This window comes from Elgaria multicarinata, chromosome 1 (genome assembly GCF_023053635.1).
Source record: "Elgaria multicarinata webbii isolate HBS135686 ecotype San Diego chromosome 1, rElgMul1.1.pri, whole genome shotgun sequence".
NCBI lineage: Eukaryota > Metazoa > Chordata > Lepidosauria > Squamata > Anguidae > Elgaria > Elgaria multicarinata.
Window position 1 is genome coordinate 160,999,784 of NC_086171.1, and position 15,506 is coordinate 161,015,289.

The following is a 15,506-nucleotide window of genomic DNA, read 5'->3' on the forward strand; positions in this document are numbered from 1 at the left end:
CTACAGAAAGCACTTTGTCTGTTGCCTTGGGTTTATAGGGAAAAAAGACAATTTTAAAGGGTTGCTCCTCTCCACATATTGTCTCATACTGCTTCATAGAGTGGCATGGGTCTTAGAGCCTTCTCACAGCAGCTGCCAGAGTGTCTCCTAGACACTAGGCCCTCTGAGACTGGCTTCCTAGAGTAGCATGGAAGCAGGCAGTAACTCCAGGAAGCTGCTCAGCATTGGTGCCTCATCTCTAGTGGTAAATTTGGCAGAGGGGGCAGGAGTCATGGGGGGGGTACACTAAACAGTGGGGGAGGGCTGATGTATGCAGCCTACAGACCATGGGTTGTGCACCCATGATATTGACAAAAATTGGAATGGTGGTGTGGGGCAGGAATTAGAGCAACCACTGTGATGTTGCAGGAAGCCCTGATGTGAAAGCAGACACTTTTTCAGAGACCTGAATTATATGTGAGCCCAGACTTTCACAAAGATTTTTTTATAAACACCCCATAGATGGTTCTTCAGATCTGCAGATAAATGAACCTGCTGCATCCCATTATTTACCTCCATTGGAAACTTTTAGAAACATTGAGATCAGACCTAAGATTGCATGGTCCCATCCAATCTAGGTAGCAGGCAATCACTTACTTCAGAGTCAGCTGGTAAACCCCATATAAATTTATTCATTCATAACAAAAAAAAAACCACGGAAGGAAGGAAACATCGCAGAATCACAGCTCTTCTAGTTGGAAAGTAATCTTTGGAAGTCACTTGAGAGGTAACCTCCCTTCTGTGCTGGCTAGATCTTTGGGATCCTGAAGGCTCCATTCAAGGACAAGGGTGAGGAAGGCCCACTGGTGAGACTGGAAGAACTGTCTGACCAGAAAAACGCTCCCTACCAATACATGTTCCGGCTCTGCTACAGGGTACTGCGGCATTCCCAGGAGGACTATCGCAAGAACCAGGTAGGCCTTCATTAAAGGGTGTATGGGGGTTCTACTGTCATTAGGTCATAATCCTGTGGGGGATTTTAGATTAACACCCAGAACTTTGGGCCTGTATTTTTCTGGGGCCTTTAGGCATAATGAGAAAATGATCCATTGGGAAATAACGTAAGTAATATTCACTTGCTCTGTGAGCTTCCATTTCCTCTGACCCATAAGAGAACTACCGCTCAGGCAGTGGTGGGTTTCTTTTGAAGCCCCTGGGTCTACTCACACAGGTGTGTTCTCCTATCCCACAGGAACACATTGCCAAGCAGTTTGGCATGATGCAGTCCCAGATTGGCTATGACATCTTGGCTGAAGACACCATCACGGCCCTCCTGCACAACAACCGCAAGCTGCTCGAAAAGCATATCACCAAGACTGAGGTGGAGACCTTTGTGAGCTTGGTGCGAAAGAACCGGGAACCCAGGTGGGTGACACCCCATTGGTAGTGAGGCAGCGAGGACAGATCACTTTGGGACCAGCTCCATGACAAAAGCTTGAGCTGCTAATTCTGGCTAAATCAAGCTGTTGTTAAAGACAAAATAAGAGGCTAGGCTGTTTCTATCTGGCTATTTGGCAATCTTAGGTATTGCTCAATGACCTCGTATTCAGGGAACCTTTTTTTCTGCTGCATTCCTTTTTTCTTTTCTTTCCGTTTTATGTCGTGGAGTTCCCTACTCCCAGTGCATTGGTTGGAGGATAATGTGAGCCTCTCATGTGTGTCCTAGGTTTTTAGACTATCTATCGGACTTGTGTGTGTCAAATCATGTAGCCATTCCTGTCACTCAGGAGCTGATCTGCAAATGTGTACTGGATCCCAAGAACACGGACATCCTTATCCAAACTGAGTGAGTATCCAGGAAGTCCCTTTTATGCCCTGAACGCTGGAGCTGCCTTCCGCTTCTGCTCTCTTCTAAGATGTGACGGGGAAAATAGTAATGGGGGAAAGGATTACTAAGGGGGTGGGGGTTCTCTTTCAGCCCATAACAGGTTGTTTAAAAATGAGTGCCTTGTAGTCAGTGGGTTCATCTTAAAACAAGTTCATGAAGATGTTCTTGAGAGCCTAGTCCTTTGAGCTTACAATATACCACATTTGGGCATATACCAGGCACAGTTTATCATGCAAGGCAAACTCAAGTCTGAGATGGTTGTCTTCCAAACCTTTTCTCAATATTGTAGACAAAAGTTCCAAAAAGGCCGGTTTCTTTCAAATGCAATTATTTCTGCAGCATGATGCACATTTACAAGATGGGGCTAAGCAAAGCTACAGACGAGAAGGACCTTGGAAGTGTTGTAGAAGATCACAAACTGAATGTGAGCCAGCAGGGTGATGTGGCTGCAAAAACAGCAAATGCTATTTTCTGCTACATTATTAGAAGTATAGCTTCCAAATTGTGCGAGGTATTGGTTTCCCCCCCTGTTTGACACTGGTTAAGCCTCATCTTGAGTACTGCATCCTCACACTTTAAGAAACATGCAGACAAACTGGAGGAGTTCGGAGGAGGGCAATGTGGGGAGGAGAGACTGAAAGAACTGGGCATGTTTAGCCTTGAGAAGAGAAGGCTGAGGGGAGGCATGATAGCACTCTTCAAGTACTTGAAAGGTTGTCACACGGAGGAGGGCCAGGATCTCTCCTTGATCATCCAAGAGTGCAGGAAGTTAAAGGAAGCCAGTTTCCAGCTGGACATCAGGAAAAACTTCTTGACGGTTAGAGCAGTATGACAATGGAACCAATTACCTAGGGAGGTCGTGGGCTCTCCCACACTAGAAACCTACAAGAGGCAGCTGGACAACCATCTGTCAGGGATGCTTTAACGTGGATTCCGGCATTGAGCAGGGGATTGGGCTCAATGGCTTTATAGGCCACTTCCAACTCTACGATTCTATGAATCTATGAACAATACAACAATATTGATTTCAGAGAAAGCATTATATTATATTGTTTCTAAAAGGGTCAGTGCATTTTAAAGGTTAAATTATTAGATGATTAGATAGGAATCACTGGAACCCCATTTTGTAGTAAAATAAAAAAGCAGGTTAGAAATATAGATTAATTATTTAATTAAGAGAAAGACTGGCAGATGGACTGATAGGGAGGGAGTTGCTTACTTTGAACTGGCCAAGGATTGAATGACACTGAATAAGTTCCTGGTTGGAAAGCAGGAAGAAGTGCTTTTGTTCAATGACCCACTTTGCTTTTCAGGCTGAGGCCGGTGAAGGAGATGTCCCAGACTCACGAGTACTTGAGTATTGAATTTTCGGAGGAGGAGGTCTGGTTGACCTGGAGTGACAGAAACAATGATCACCATGAGAAAAGCATCCGGCAGCTAGCCCAGGAAGCCCGAGCAGGCAATGCCCATGACGAGAATGTTCTGAGTTACTACAGGTAACAAGCAGTTCTCATTCTGGTTCCTGTTTGTGAACGGACAAGGAACTGCTTTGGTAAAGTCCTTGTAGCCAGGCTCAGTCTTTATTAATTTTGAAGTTCTTCATCTCCTCTTCCTTCTGCTCTTACTCATGCTCAATTTACTGATCTCTTCTTTGCCTCTTCTCCATCTGCCCTTCACAGATACCAGCTGAAGTTGTTTGCCCGTATGTGCATGGACCGGCAATACTTGGCCATTAAAGAAATCTCCAAGCAACTGGGGGTGGAGCTAATCTTCCTCTGCATGGCAGATGAAATGTTACCCTTTGACCTCCGGGCCTCCTTCTGCCATCTCATGCTGCATGTACATGTAGACAGAGATCCACAGGAGAAGGTGATGCCTGTGAAATTTGCACGTCTCTGGACTGAGATTCCTACAGCCATCACCATCAAAGAGTAAGACATATGAAAGATCTCTGAAGCAACGGGGAATGGGGGATGTATGAGGAGCAATCAGAGCATCAAATGTAGTGATCCTTCTATCCTACCCTTTCCAATGGTCACAGTATGTGGGCAACTTACTTTACCTTGTGGGAAGTATCCGTCTGTCGTCCAAATCTGATGTCATAAATCCAGCCACCCGAGTGAATCATTCAGTGTATTGGGAAAGTCTAGCAGCGGTCTGTGCTGAAGATCAGGTATCCTTTTGATTCATTTCAGTCATTTCCTTTCCTTCGCAGCTACGACGCCAATGTGAATAGCTCAAGGGATGACAAGAAGAACAAGTTTGCCAGCACCATGGAGTTTGTGGAGGACTATCTCAACAATGTGGTCAGCGAGGCCGTGCCCTTTGCTAACGAGGAAAAGAACAAGCTCACTTTTGAGGTGAGAAACCTGCCTGTGACATATTGTGAGAATGTCCATCCACATCTGCGACAGGATGACTGCACTCAGATGTTGACTCCTGGAAAAGACAAGAGATCAAGCCTGCTGTTCTTCCATATCCTCTGTCTGCATTGGGAAGAAAGCCAGATTATGTTTTGTGAACTTTTGGTGTGCCTTTGTGTCCCGCCATTTGCTCCTCTCCACATAAACTGGCATGCTGAAATCATTGGCTTCCTTCCCACATTCTAGACAGGTGTCTTTTTGGTCTCTTGCCCTCTTGTGAGTATTATGACTACACATCCATTCATGCAACACTAAAATAATACAGCTGTGGACAGTACAAACAAGGGACTCCCTCCTTCCCTCAGCCCTCGTGAAATGGTCACAACCTGCTCTGCTACGGTTGGCAGCAATAATGTTCCATCTGTGGGAATTCACATATATATATATATATATATTTAGTGGCAAACTGAAATATGGAAATCTGTGCCCCTTCAAACAGTTTTTAGTGTAGTACCATCACCGAAATACCATTGCCCAGATTTTTTCACTATAGGTGCAGCTAACTCTGGTTGCTACACAGATGCAATAAAAGGTTTGAGCAGGCTAATGCCAGCTTTGGTTTTTACCAGCCCATATTGGTGAAGTCCTGGGAGAGGGCAAGGCTGGCCGAGTCCTGTTGTTGTCTAGAAAGCAAGCCTAACCCAGACGTTTCTTTTACGGGGGTGGGGTGGGGTGGGTGGGTCATGTAGTATCACCTGAACTGTTTTGACCTATTGCTGTTCCAGAGGCTTCTTTGCTGGCCTGATTGGTCATTCATTCATTCATTCATTCATTTTTTTTTGTATTTTTAATCTTCTCAATAGCAAACGTCCTCTGGGCGAATTATTTTATTTATTTATTTATTTATTTATTACATTTTTATACCGCCCAATAGCCGAAGCTCTCTGGGCGGTTCACAAAAATTAAAACCATCATAAAACAACCAGCAAGTTAAAAACACAAATACAAAATACAATATAAAAAGCACAACCAGGATAAAACCACGCAGCAAAATTGATATAAGGTTAAAATATGAGGATTATCCTCATTTGGTCAGATCTAGCTGGTGGCTGAGAATTCCAGCCTAATACCCTAATGGGGGTATCTATATTTCCGCCCCACTAGGAACAATGCAATGTCATGATGTAGCATTATTTCCAGGGACATTCTGTTCCAGGAATGCAGCTGGAGCTTTCTGTTAACCCCCCCCCCACAACCTTTGAAAAAAGGGGGAAAACAACCCTGGCCACCTTGTATTATAAAGCAGGGATGGGCAATGTCCTCCAGATGTTTTGGCCTACAACAGTCCCCACCATTGACTGTGCTTGCTAGGGTTGATGGCAGTTGCAGACAAAAACATCTGGAGGGCTACAGGTTGTCTACCCATATATTAAGGTAAGAAAAAGAATATAGAAATTTGTTTAGCCCCCTGAAGATAAATCCAATTTGCTGCACCTCCTGAACCTCATGAAAATCATTGGGGTAGATCCTTTGGCCCAGCACAACTTTTGACCCAGAGGGTGGTTTTGTCTTCACCTACTTCATGAAGCTGGTCTCTTTTCTAGGTTGTCAGTCTGGCCCACAACCTCATCTACTTTGGCTTCTATAGCTTCAGTGAGCTTCTGCGCTTGACACGGACTCTTCTTGGTATCATAGACTGTGTCCAGAACCCTCAACTGATGATGCAGACCATGTACAATGATGATATGGCTGGTAGGTCCAGTGAGCCTTCCTGAGGATGAATCTTATTGAGACAAATGCTACTGCTGTCCCTTGTATTAATAATAAGAGAAGGCCACAGTATTAAACTCATAGCTATTTTTTTTTATATTGAGATAAATTTCTTGTACATGTGGTCAGACTACACTGCATGGCCACAATACTCCTTTTGACTTTAAAGGCAATTAAACCATAGAACAGACATTAAATGAATGTTGATTGAGCAGGGAATGTAAAAGTAAAACCTGAGAAAACTTCTGAACATCAAAACTTACCTTATAAGTTGTTTAATTTGGTTTGTTCGTTACATTTACAGGCTTGATAGTTATGAGCATGGGTTTGACAGGTGTCTTATAATCAGTTGCATGGGATATTCACACACTGGACAACAATGCAGAGGTGATAAAGATATCAACAGGATAACTAAGGAAAGGAATTTGAAATTTCTGCAGAAATAAATAATATTTCTGTATTCTTCAAGGACATGGAGCAGATATTTTATAATTTCCAGTGTAAAAAGTTTTACATTTCAGATTTAGAAATTTAAAATCAAGCTAATTTGTCTTGAGCTTGGACAGGCCTTTCTTCCTAATCCCCAATGGGATTTTTACAAGCTCAGCGCACAGCCACTGCATGATTTCAGTGAAAGTAGGACTGGCTTTAACTTTTGTCTGAATGTGGTTGCTCTTCCAGGGAAAAATGTCCGCAAGTCTATCCATGGTGTTGGCCAGATGATGTCTACTATGGTGCTGAATAGGAAGCAGTCCATCTTCGGCTCCTCAACCATGAATACTGTGGTAGTTCCTGAGCCAGCAGATAGAGGGAGGAGCATCGAAAATGAAAACATTGTGGTGATGGAAACGAAGCTGAAAATTCTGCAGATTTTGCAGGTTAGAGCAAATCTGTGATTCTGCCCCCCCCCCCCCCCCCGTAGCTGGTAACCATTTGACTTAGCGACTGATCCGGATGAGCCTTTTATTGATAAGGCACTGGGAGGTGGGTGGGGGATGATGAAAGATGGGAAAGGTATGGGAATGGGATGGATTGACTGTCTTTCCATACTTTCTGCTCTTCTCCAGTTCATCTTGAATGTACGGCTGGATTACAGGATCTCCTATTTGCTCTCCGTCTTCAAGAAAGAGTTTGTAGAGGTGTACCCAATGCAAGACAGTGGGGCCGATGGAACAGCTCCAGCTTTTGACTCCACAAGTAACCGTCTGCTTCTCCTTTCTTGCTCTTTGAACTGATGTGTGGAATCTCTTCTGACTTCATGCTGCCTTAATAGTCAATACATTCTCTCAAAGCAGATAGGTTTTTGATCACTGGATGAGACTCTATGGTCTACTACAGGGCTGGAGAACAATTTTGGGGTGGGGGAGCTCAATGAAGCCCTTCCTGACCCTCAATGGGCTGGATAATATCATGGGCCATGTCCATGTCCTGACATCCCTGATGACATCCAGTCTCTGGCTGACATGTTGGCCAGAGCTTCAGCTGACAATGTAGTCAGGGACTGGCTTTGTCCACACTCTGTCCTCCCCAATGGGGGAAAGTGCAGTGTGGGTGAGGCCGTCCCAATTCAGGTGGCAGCTGGAGTGCTTCATCTGCTGCCTAGGCTAAGGAGGCTTTGCCCACGCTGGGCCCTCCCCAATGTAGGAAGGGGAAGTCGGCGCCAGTCCCCGGCTTCATGCAGTGCACGTTATACCCTTGGGGTTAGCACGTGAACTGACTTGGCCAGTACTGGGAGGAACCAATCCTCCAAGCGCCAGCAGAGTTTCCTGCTGTCCATGTCCCCGTCATTATCTCCGATATCAGATCAGAGAAAATTGGGTTATTCCTGCATGGGGTGGGGCTTGGAGGGCCAGAGCCATCCCCTGCAGCAATCCAAGGCAGCTCTGCAGGCAGCAGGTTCCCTATCCCTGGCCTACTATGTCATCACAGTGTCTGTAGGAAGCAGTGGAGGCTGGTGGCTCTGATGTCCATGGGGCAGCGAGACAAGAACTCACCCTCATGGGATAGCTCTTTTAGAGTTCTGGCTGGTTCTGACTGAAACCAGGAGCAAATTCACCTCCCCACGGACAATGGAGCCACCAGCCTCCACTGGTAGGAAACATATTTGTGCAGAAACATCCTAATACAAGAGAGGGAGAGAGAGAGAATAAATACATAGTGACTGGGGCATGAGTGGGGTGGGGGTGGGGCTAGGACTTTAATACATCCAGCAGTTCAGATTATTATTTTCTTTTTTTTCGTATGTTTCCCTCATCCTCTCTCAATTGTCTCACGATAGTCCTCTGCATTTCTCACTTCATGTCCATTTCCTTTTCCTCCAGCTGCAGCTATGAACCTGGACCGGATTGGAGAACAGGCTGAAGCCATGTTTGGGGTTGGGTGAGTTCTTGTCTCTTTGGGGTTGGGTGAGTTCTTGTCCTTAGAACTGTGGGTCACCTTTTCCATAGAACACATGTACGCTCGGAGCCAAAAGTGTACATGTAAGACATAATTGATGGCAAGGAATTATGATAAAAATAATAATAATGGGATGAAAAGACATCAGGATTGTTACTGACCAATGCACGAAAAGCAAGGAGAATTCATTCCCTAGTGCTGGAGGTTCTAGAGCCAGGTTTGGTTTTGATTTCTTTTCTTTTTTTTCATTTGGCTGCAGGAAAACAAGCAGCATGTTAGAAGTGGATGATGAAGGAGGGCGGATGTTTCTCCGTGTGCTGATCCATTTGACAATGCATGACTACCCCCCACTTGTCTCAGGTTCCCTTCAGCTCCTCTTCAAACACTTCAGCCAGAGGCAGGAGGTTCTACACACCTTTAAGCAGGTAATGCTCTGTGCTGCTTTTGCAGGGCAGTAAGTCCTCTCCATCCACCTCCTCTAAATGCTTTCTTAAAAGTCTTCCTCAATGGAACTGGGCAGATGCCGGACATGATGTGCTTATCTGTGTCTCAGCGTTAGGCATAATTCTTCTCTTTGGAACTCCCTGTGGGGTAAGAGCAAAAAAAATGTTGCCTTTCTACTGTGTGTCTTGGGTGGCGTTTGGTCCACTGAGACCCTTCAGTATGTCTTCTGATATCTAAGGTTAAAAATACAAATTTTGTGGCTGGCGGCCACACAACACAGTATATGCTTCAAATGTGAGTCCTTTATTTATCACTGGATCCAGCTTAGCTGATGTGATAGTGACAGCTAGTTTTGCAAGAAACTGCACTGGTGCCATTGTGGGACACATAACAACAACAACAACAACAACAACAACAACAACAACAACAACAACAACATATTTATTCGTTACCTGCCTCTCCCTCCGGATCGAGGCGGGGTACAACATAAATGATAAAGATAAAAAGGCAAAGATAAAAAGAAGTGGGTCTAGCATCTCATCGCTGAGGCATTTTATGGCTTCCACATAAATAATGATGATGATGTATAAAGCTCCTTGAAAAATAGGTCCTGTACAATGATTGTGTTAAAAAGAACAAAGCTTGTCCGAAGTATTACCAGCGAGGAGGAAAAATCAGAGGCAATGAACAATTGCCATAGCCTAGTGACTCAGTTTGCACATAAACAACCCATGGTGAGTTGTCGTGTTGTCCGAACCCACATTTTGGCTTATTTTTTGCCAACAAGCCACCCTGACAGTACATGGTTTGTTTTAAGGGGTTGTTTTACCCACAGTGGGTTGGGTAAACCCGGCAGAGCCATCCTATCATTGGTCTTTTGCAGTCAAGCAAGTACAAACTTGTGTCTGTCAAATATATGTAACCTGGCCTTGTGTGTTTCAGCTGTTGAAAGGAAGGCAGTGCAGTATGAAACATACAAGGAAACTGACAAGATGAGCCTGCGTATAGGCTAATTTGACAGCCGTTGACAGTAACAGGTTGGAAATGGGGACAAGATTGGCCACTTGGCAATGTGATTCCCCAGGTTTGTAAGTGTTGAACTGACACTTGTGGGTGTCCTGCTTCCATTCCACACCTTCCCCAGGTTTCCCCAGCAAGTCTTTTTAAGAGCGATCTTGCCTCCCCCAACTTTTTGCAGCTTCCATTATTGTTCCTAAGTGGGGCTACACACACACACACACTTATATAAGTAGAATGGGCTGATGTTCTTCATGGTATCTTAATCCAGGTCCAGCTGCTTATCTCTGCTCAGGATGTTGAGAACTACAAAGTGATCAAGTCAGAGCTGGACAAACTGCGCATGATGGTGGAGAAGTCGGAGCTCTGGGTGGAAAAAAAAGGCAGCTCCAAAGGGGAAGATGGACAAGAAGGGGAGAAGAAGGAGAAGAAAGAGGTAAAGTCCAAGTAGCCACAGGGCAGGTGGCACGAAATACCTCTGGGTTGCTGGTTCATAGCCTGGGCAATCTTCATGAATTGAGGACCATTCCATGTGTCCTGTGGCAGAAAAGCTGGGCTTGTCACTGGATGTACACCCAACAGGAAACCAGTTTGGTATCTCTGATGAATGTCTGCAACAAAAAGAGGATGACAAAAGAGGGTTGGGAAGGCAGGGCCATTTTGGCCTGTCAGGCTGGTCCACCTTGATTGAGGCTCCTTCCCTCTTGTTCAGGGCAAGTGGGCAGAGGAATCCCCAACCCACAGTTCAAAATTACCCACACTCAACCACAGAATGTGGGTTGGTGTGTTGTGTTAGTAGCCCCTTAGTTTAATTATTACACCATAGGATGGTATATATCTGAAGCAGCCTTCAGCAGCCTGGTGCCCTCCAGCCATTTTGGACTAGAAATCCCAGCATTTCTGTCCATTGACTATGCTGGCTGAGACTCATGGGAATGGATGTCCAAAACATCTGGAGAGGACCTGGTTGGGGAAGGCTGCCCCAAAAGATGAGTTTGTGTACATTTATTTTGTCTGCTCTAAAGTTACAGTAGGGGTAGTGGGAAATGAACTAGGATGGCTAATACCCAACCACCTGAATAGTCGTATCTCTTCCTCCCCACCTGCCAGCGTACCACAGATGAAGACCCTGGGACTCCTGGAGAAAAAAGCAGTGAGAACTACCAGCTGGTAAAAGGGGTAAGCTTGGAGGAAGGGTGGGATAAAAATGTAATTGATAAATAAATAGCACAGATAAAACTGAGGTTATCTCAGGCATGAGACACCTTGGCATTCATCAGTTCTTCAGTAGCAAGGTCATATGAGGGCATCTCATTCTGCTTCTTTAAAACTGTGGTAAGATGGCTAAATGCTCACTTTCTTTCATTAATTCATCTCCCTTCATGGTGCTTTTTCTTTGTTTTCCTGCAGATACTGGAGCGGCTCAATAAAATGTGTGGTGTTGGTGAGCAGATGCGGAAGAAGCAGCAGCGCTTGCTGAAGAATATGGATGCCCACAAAGTGATGCTGGACCTCCTGCAGATCCCTTATGAGAAGGTGGGAAGAAGGAAATGGAAGATCAGTAGCCTGGTTAGGATAGTTGAACCGGTTGGGACTCTTGAGTTCTTACAGGATAATAAATTCATAACTCTGGGGTCGTCCAGTGCAGTGGTCTTCAACTGGTCCAGGCCTGAAACCCACCTTGGACTCCCAACCTTCAACATGGGATTCATTTTCACCATTTCCTCCATGCCCAATATGGTGGCAACAGCTGGAATTATCTGGTGACCCACTTTTGCATTGTGACCTACCAATTGAAGACCATTGTTCTAGTGCAACCTTCTCTCCTCCCATCTCCACCCAAAAAACCCAGGATATCGTATACCTAAAGTCTTCCTGATGGGTGTCTGCTTCCCTTCCCAGAAAACCTCCAGCGAAGGAGATTCTGCAGCCTTTGTCGGCATCTGATTTGATTGCTAATTCCATTCCACTTAATGTAGTTGAAGTCTAATCCGTCTCCCTCTGCCTTTGTATCTAAAGATAGTACACTTACCTACTGGCAGGCTTTCAGTTGGCAAATCAAGCACATTCTTGAAAAGTCAAGTAAAATGTCTTGTTCTGTTTGGTCATATGAGATCACATAAGATCTGGTATACGAAAACAATAATGGAGCAGAAAGTGCTACTTGCGAACCTGTTCAGATGACACACTAAGCCATGGTTAGGCTGCTAACCTTTTGCATAACGTTTACCTCAAATGCTTAACCTCTGTGGGGCTTAGCGTGTGTGAACAGGGTCTGTAAATGCAAAGGGGAGATCTTTCCTGTCTCACCTACATGATAGGTGATATGGACTAGGCCAGGATCTTTTGTACTAGGAACTTACTCTTTTATTCTTATGAACATATGCAGGGTGACACCAAGATGTTGGAGATTCTGAGATTAACCCACCAGTTCCTGCAAAAGTTCTGTGCTGGCAACCAAGAAAACCAGGCCCTCCTGCATAAGCATCTCACCTTGTTCCTCACCCCCGGGGTAAGAGAGTAGGTGCAAGTGGAAGAAGATGAAAAACACAAGAACAGTTGCGTATAGGCAGCGTGAACAGAATTCTAATAGATCACCATTTGCTGCTCAGTATAGAGCTTATAATTTAAATAACAGACCCATTGTCCCACTTGGAGCGTAAGGCCAAAGGTGGCTGGCCATGATGAGCCATGTTGCTCAGACGGTAGATTGGGAGGGATGGTGGATTACGCCACCGTATCTGAGACCTGCATGTCTGTCTGTTGTCACTGCCATTGCTTCGCCACATCTGTATGTCACCAATGGCAGCTGCAGGTACTGCTGCCACAGCCTGCCAATCTGCAGGCAAGTGGACTCTCCTTAAGAAACAGAATCATAGAACAGTAGAGTTGGAAGGGACCTATAAAGCCATTGAGTCCAACCCCCTGCTCAATGCAGGAATCCACTTCAAAGCATACCCGACAGATGGTTGTCCAGCTGCCTCTTGAATGCCTCTAGTGTGGGAGAGCCCACAACCTCCCCAGGTAACTGGTTCCATTGTCATACTGCTCTAACAGTCAGGAAGTTTTGATAGTTGGAGCCTTGGTCGTTGCTTTTTCCAGTGGACTATTAGGACGCACTCCAGCATGTCCGTGTCTCCTGAGATCTTACCCCTAGTCTTATCTCTCCTTATTCTTGCCAGCTGCTGGAGGCAGAGACAATGCAGCACATCTTCCTGAACAACTATCAGCTCTGCTCAGAGATCAGCGAGACAGTGCTGCAGCATTTCATCCACTGCCTGGCCACACATGGGCGCCATGTGCAGTACCTTGACTTTCTGCACACCATCATCAAGGCAGAGGGCAAGTACATCAAGAAGTGCCAGGACATGATCATGACTGAGGTGAGGTCTCTGTCAAGTGGAGGTTGGGTAAGCTCTGGGAAAAAAGGGTGGAGAGGAGGAACAGATCGAGATATGGGGTGATGAGAGAGCTGAAGAGAAGCAATAAGAGGTTGTAGGCCAACCGGGGAAAGCAGGCAGGCTCAAATGTGGGCTTTCACCAGGCTCTGAGGAACCAGAGAGTGAAGGTGAGCCGAGTGTCTTGGCTGTACGTCTTTTATAACCTCAGGGAAGGGGGCAAACTGGAAAATTTTGAAGGAGAAAGCTGGATGTCTCTGGCTGGGTTGACGGAGGGAAATTACATGGCTTATGGCAAACTCGTAAAATGAGACATCTGGTTTGGGCTGGTGGGAGGCAGAAGAGGGAGACGTCTTTGGATTGGCTGTGTCTCGGAAGCTTCTTGGCCCTACGTCAGAAGGTTAAGGAAGATGTTATCAAAATGGCCACACCTGTACATAACACGTTCTTAATTGTTGGGCATGCTGGCATGAGCCGCTGGGAGTTGAAGTCTATAACAACTGGAGATTTACCTTCTGCCCACCCATGTCTTAAAAGGATCTTCCTGCGATGCATCTGAAACCAGTGTAGCAACCATCACATTATCGACTACTGCTAAGGCCAGCTCAGCCATGGCATGGGCAGGAGCTTCTAATCACATTGGCAAACACATTTTGGAAAAGAGAAAAAGAATGGAGATTCAGGCCAAGAAGGTGTCTCATAGGCTAGGAGATTTGCTTTGTATGGCTGTCAGTGTACTCTTTAGCTCTACCATGGCCTGTATACTGTAGGAGTCGAGGCCAGAAAGAGAGAAAGAGGCTAGAAAGTGGTTATTTCCTTGTAGAGGTTTGGCAGTCTTGTCCTTTTGGAGCCATCTTGCTGAGAGTTCTTGCCTCTTTTCTGTAGCTGACCAACGCTGGGGATGATGTGGTGGTGTTCTACAATGATAAGGCCTCCCTGGCCAACATGTTGGAGATGATGACAACAGCCCAGGATGGGATAGAGGAGAACAGCCCCCTCATGTACCACATCTCCCTGGTGGATCTGCTGGCTGCCTGTGCTGAAGGCAAAAACGTGTACACGGAGATCAAGTGCACGTCTCTACTTCCGTTGGAGGATGTGGTGCGAGTGGTCACTCATGAAGACTGCATCACGGAGGTATCGGCAGGATGGAGGCCTCTGTCATAGACGAAGGCTGTGGCTTTGTGGTTGTAGAAGTACCCTGAGGTTTTGTCCTTCTGTGTAGAGACCAAGTTTTACACAGGGTTACTCGAAATAGGAGAGTCAGTGTGCAGTGGCACCGCTAGGGCCCAACCTCCAGGCGCAGGTCTTGGGGCCCTCAAACAGAAATGGGAACCACTTCTTTTTCTTTTCTGTTCTGTAAAACATTTTTACGGGACACGCATGCTGCTGCAGAACGAAGTTCCACAGACATCCCCACCGCTTTCATTTCCCAATTCCAGAGTACCTCTGGGCCCTCCATGGGGATTAGAGAGGCATCCTGGTTTGGACCATGGCGCCGCAGCAACCATGCATAAAGTTAAAAAGAAGAAGAAGAAGGTGACAGCTGCTGTTGCCTGCAAGGACCCAGGAAGCCAGAGGCAGGATGGGTGGGATTGAATAAGTCCCTCTTTTATTTTTTTAAAGAAAAAACCCTCTTTACACCGGTTTCTGAGCCAGCATGTCCAAAAACCCATGTAAAGAGTATAAAAAGGAAGAAAGTTTGATCTGTTTGAACTCTTTGCACTGCCTGGTAAGTGGGGAAGGGGATATGTCCCTTTTCTTTCTCATAAACCCAGAAAAATGCCCTCTCCTTTCTTCCACTTACCAGGAAGCAGAAAGAGAATAGAAGTTTCCCTTTTTTTATTTAAAGTAGGGGAGGTGTAAGTTAGCGGGAGACATGGGTGGTGGGGGTGGGCAGGAACGAGCCATCAGCATGGAGGACCCACCAGAGGGCATTTTGCCAGAGCCCCCTGAGACCTAGCAGTGCTGTGGCCAGCGTGGTGTAGTGAAAAGATGGGCAGAACTGGACAGATCCCTGCTCAGCTGTGACACCCACCGGGTGACCTTATAGCTAATCACTGTAAGAACCTGTGGAAGCTGGTGGCTCTGATGACCGTCGGGTGGTGAATCCGCTCCAGGCTTCAGTCAGAACCAATCAGAACTCTAAAGGAACTCTCCAAGGTGCTTCCACTGGTAAGAATGTCAGCAGAGCCCTGCTGGGTCAGACCAAGGCTCCATCTGGTTCCCCCTCCTGCTTCTCATGGTGGC

The 15,506-nt window shown here is 45.9% G+C and overlaps 1 protein-coding gene across 2 annotated transcripts in view; it reads left to right on the forward strand.

Annotated features, from left to right (window-relative positions):
* The window catches only part of ITPR3 (inositol 1,4,5-trisphosphate receptor type 3), a 130,242-nt gene that overhangs the window by 78,845 nt on the left and 35,891 nt on the right, over positions 1-15,506 (forward strand). For both annotated transcript variants that reach the window (XM_063141290.1, XM_063141299.1), the window contains exons 15-31: positions 792-953; positions 1,232-1,404; positions 1,706-1,825; positions 3,181-3,363; positions 3,547-3,798; positions 4,083-4,227; positions 5,835-5,982; positions 6,682-6,878; positions 7,068-7,197; positions 8,322-8,379; positions 8,657-8,822; positions 10,130-10,294; positions 10,969-11,037; positions 11,269-11,394; positions 12,248-12,370; positions 13,041-13,241; positions 14,142-14,393. In XM_063141290.1, the coding sequence (XP_062997360.1) occupies positions 792-953; positions 1,232-1,404; positions 1,706-1,825; positions 3,181-3,363; positions 3,547-3,798; positions 4,083-4,227; positions 5,835-5,982; positions 6,682-6,878; positions 7,068-7,197; positions 8,322-8,379; positions 8,657-8,822; positions 10,130-10,294; positions 10,969-11,037; positions 11,269-11,394; positions 12,248-12,370; positions 13,041-13,241; positions 14,142-14,393 (2,670 nt within the window). The remainder of the gene's footprint in view (positions 1-791; positions 954-1,231; positions 1,405-1,705; positions 1,826-3,180; positions 3,364-3,546; positions 3,799-4,082; positions 4,228-5,834; positions 5,983-6,681; positions 6,879-7,067; positions 7,198-8,321; positions 8,380-8,656; positions 8,823-10,129; positions 10,295-10,968; positions 11,038-11,268; positions 11,395-12,247; positions 12,371-13,040; positions 13,242-14,141; positions 14,394-15,506) is intronic.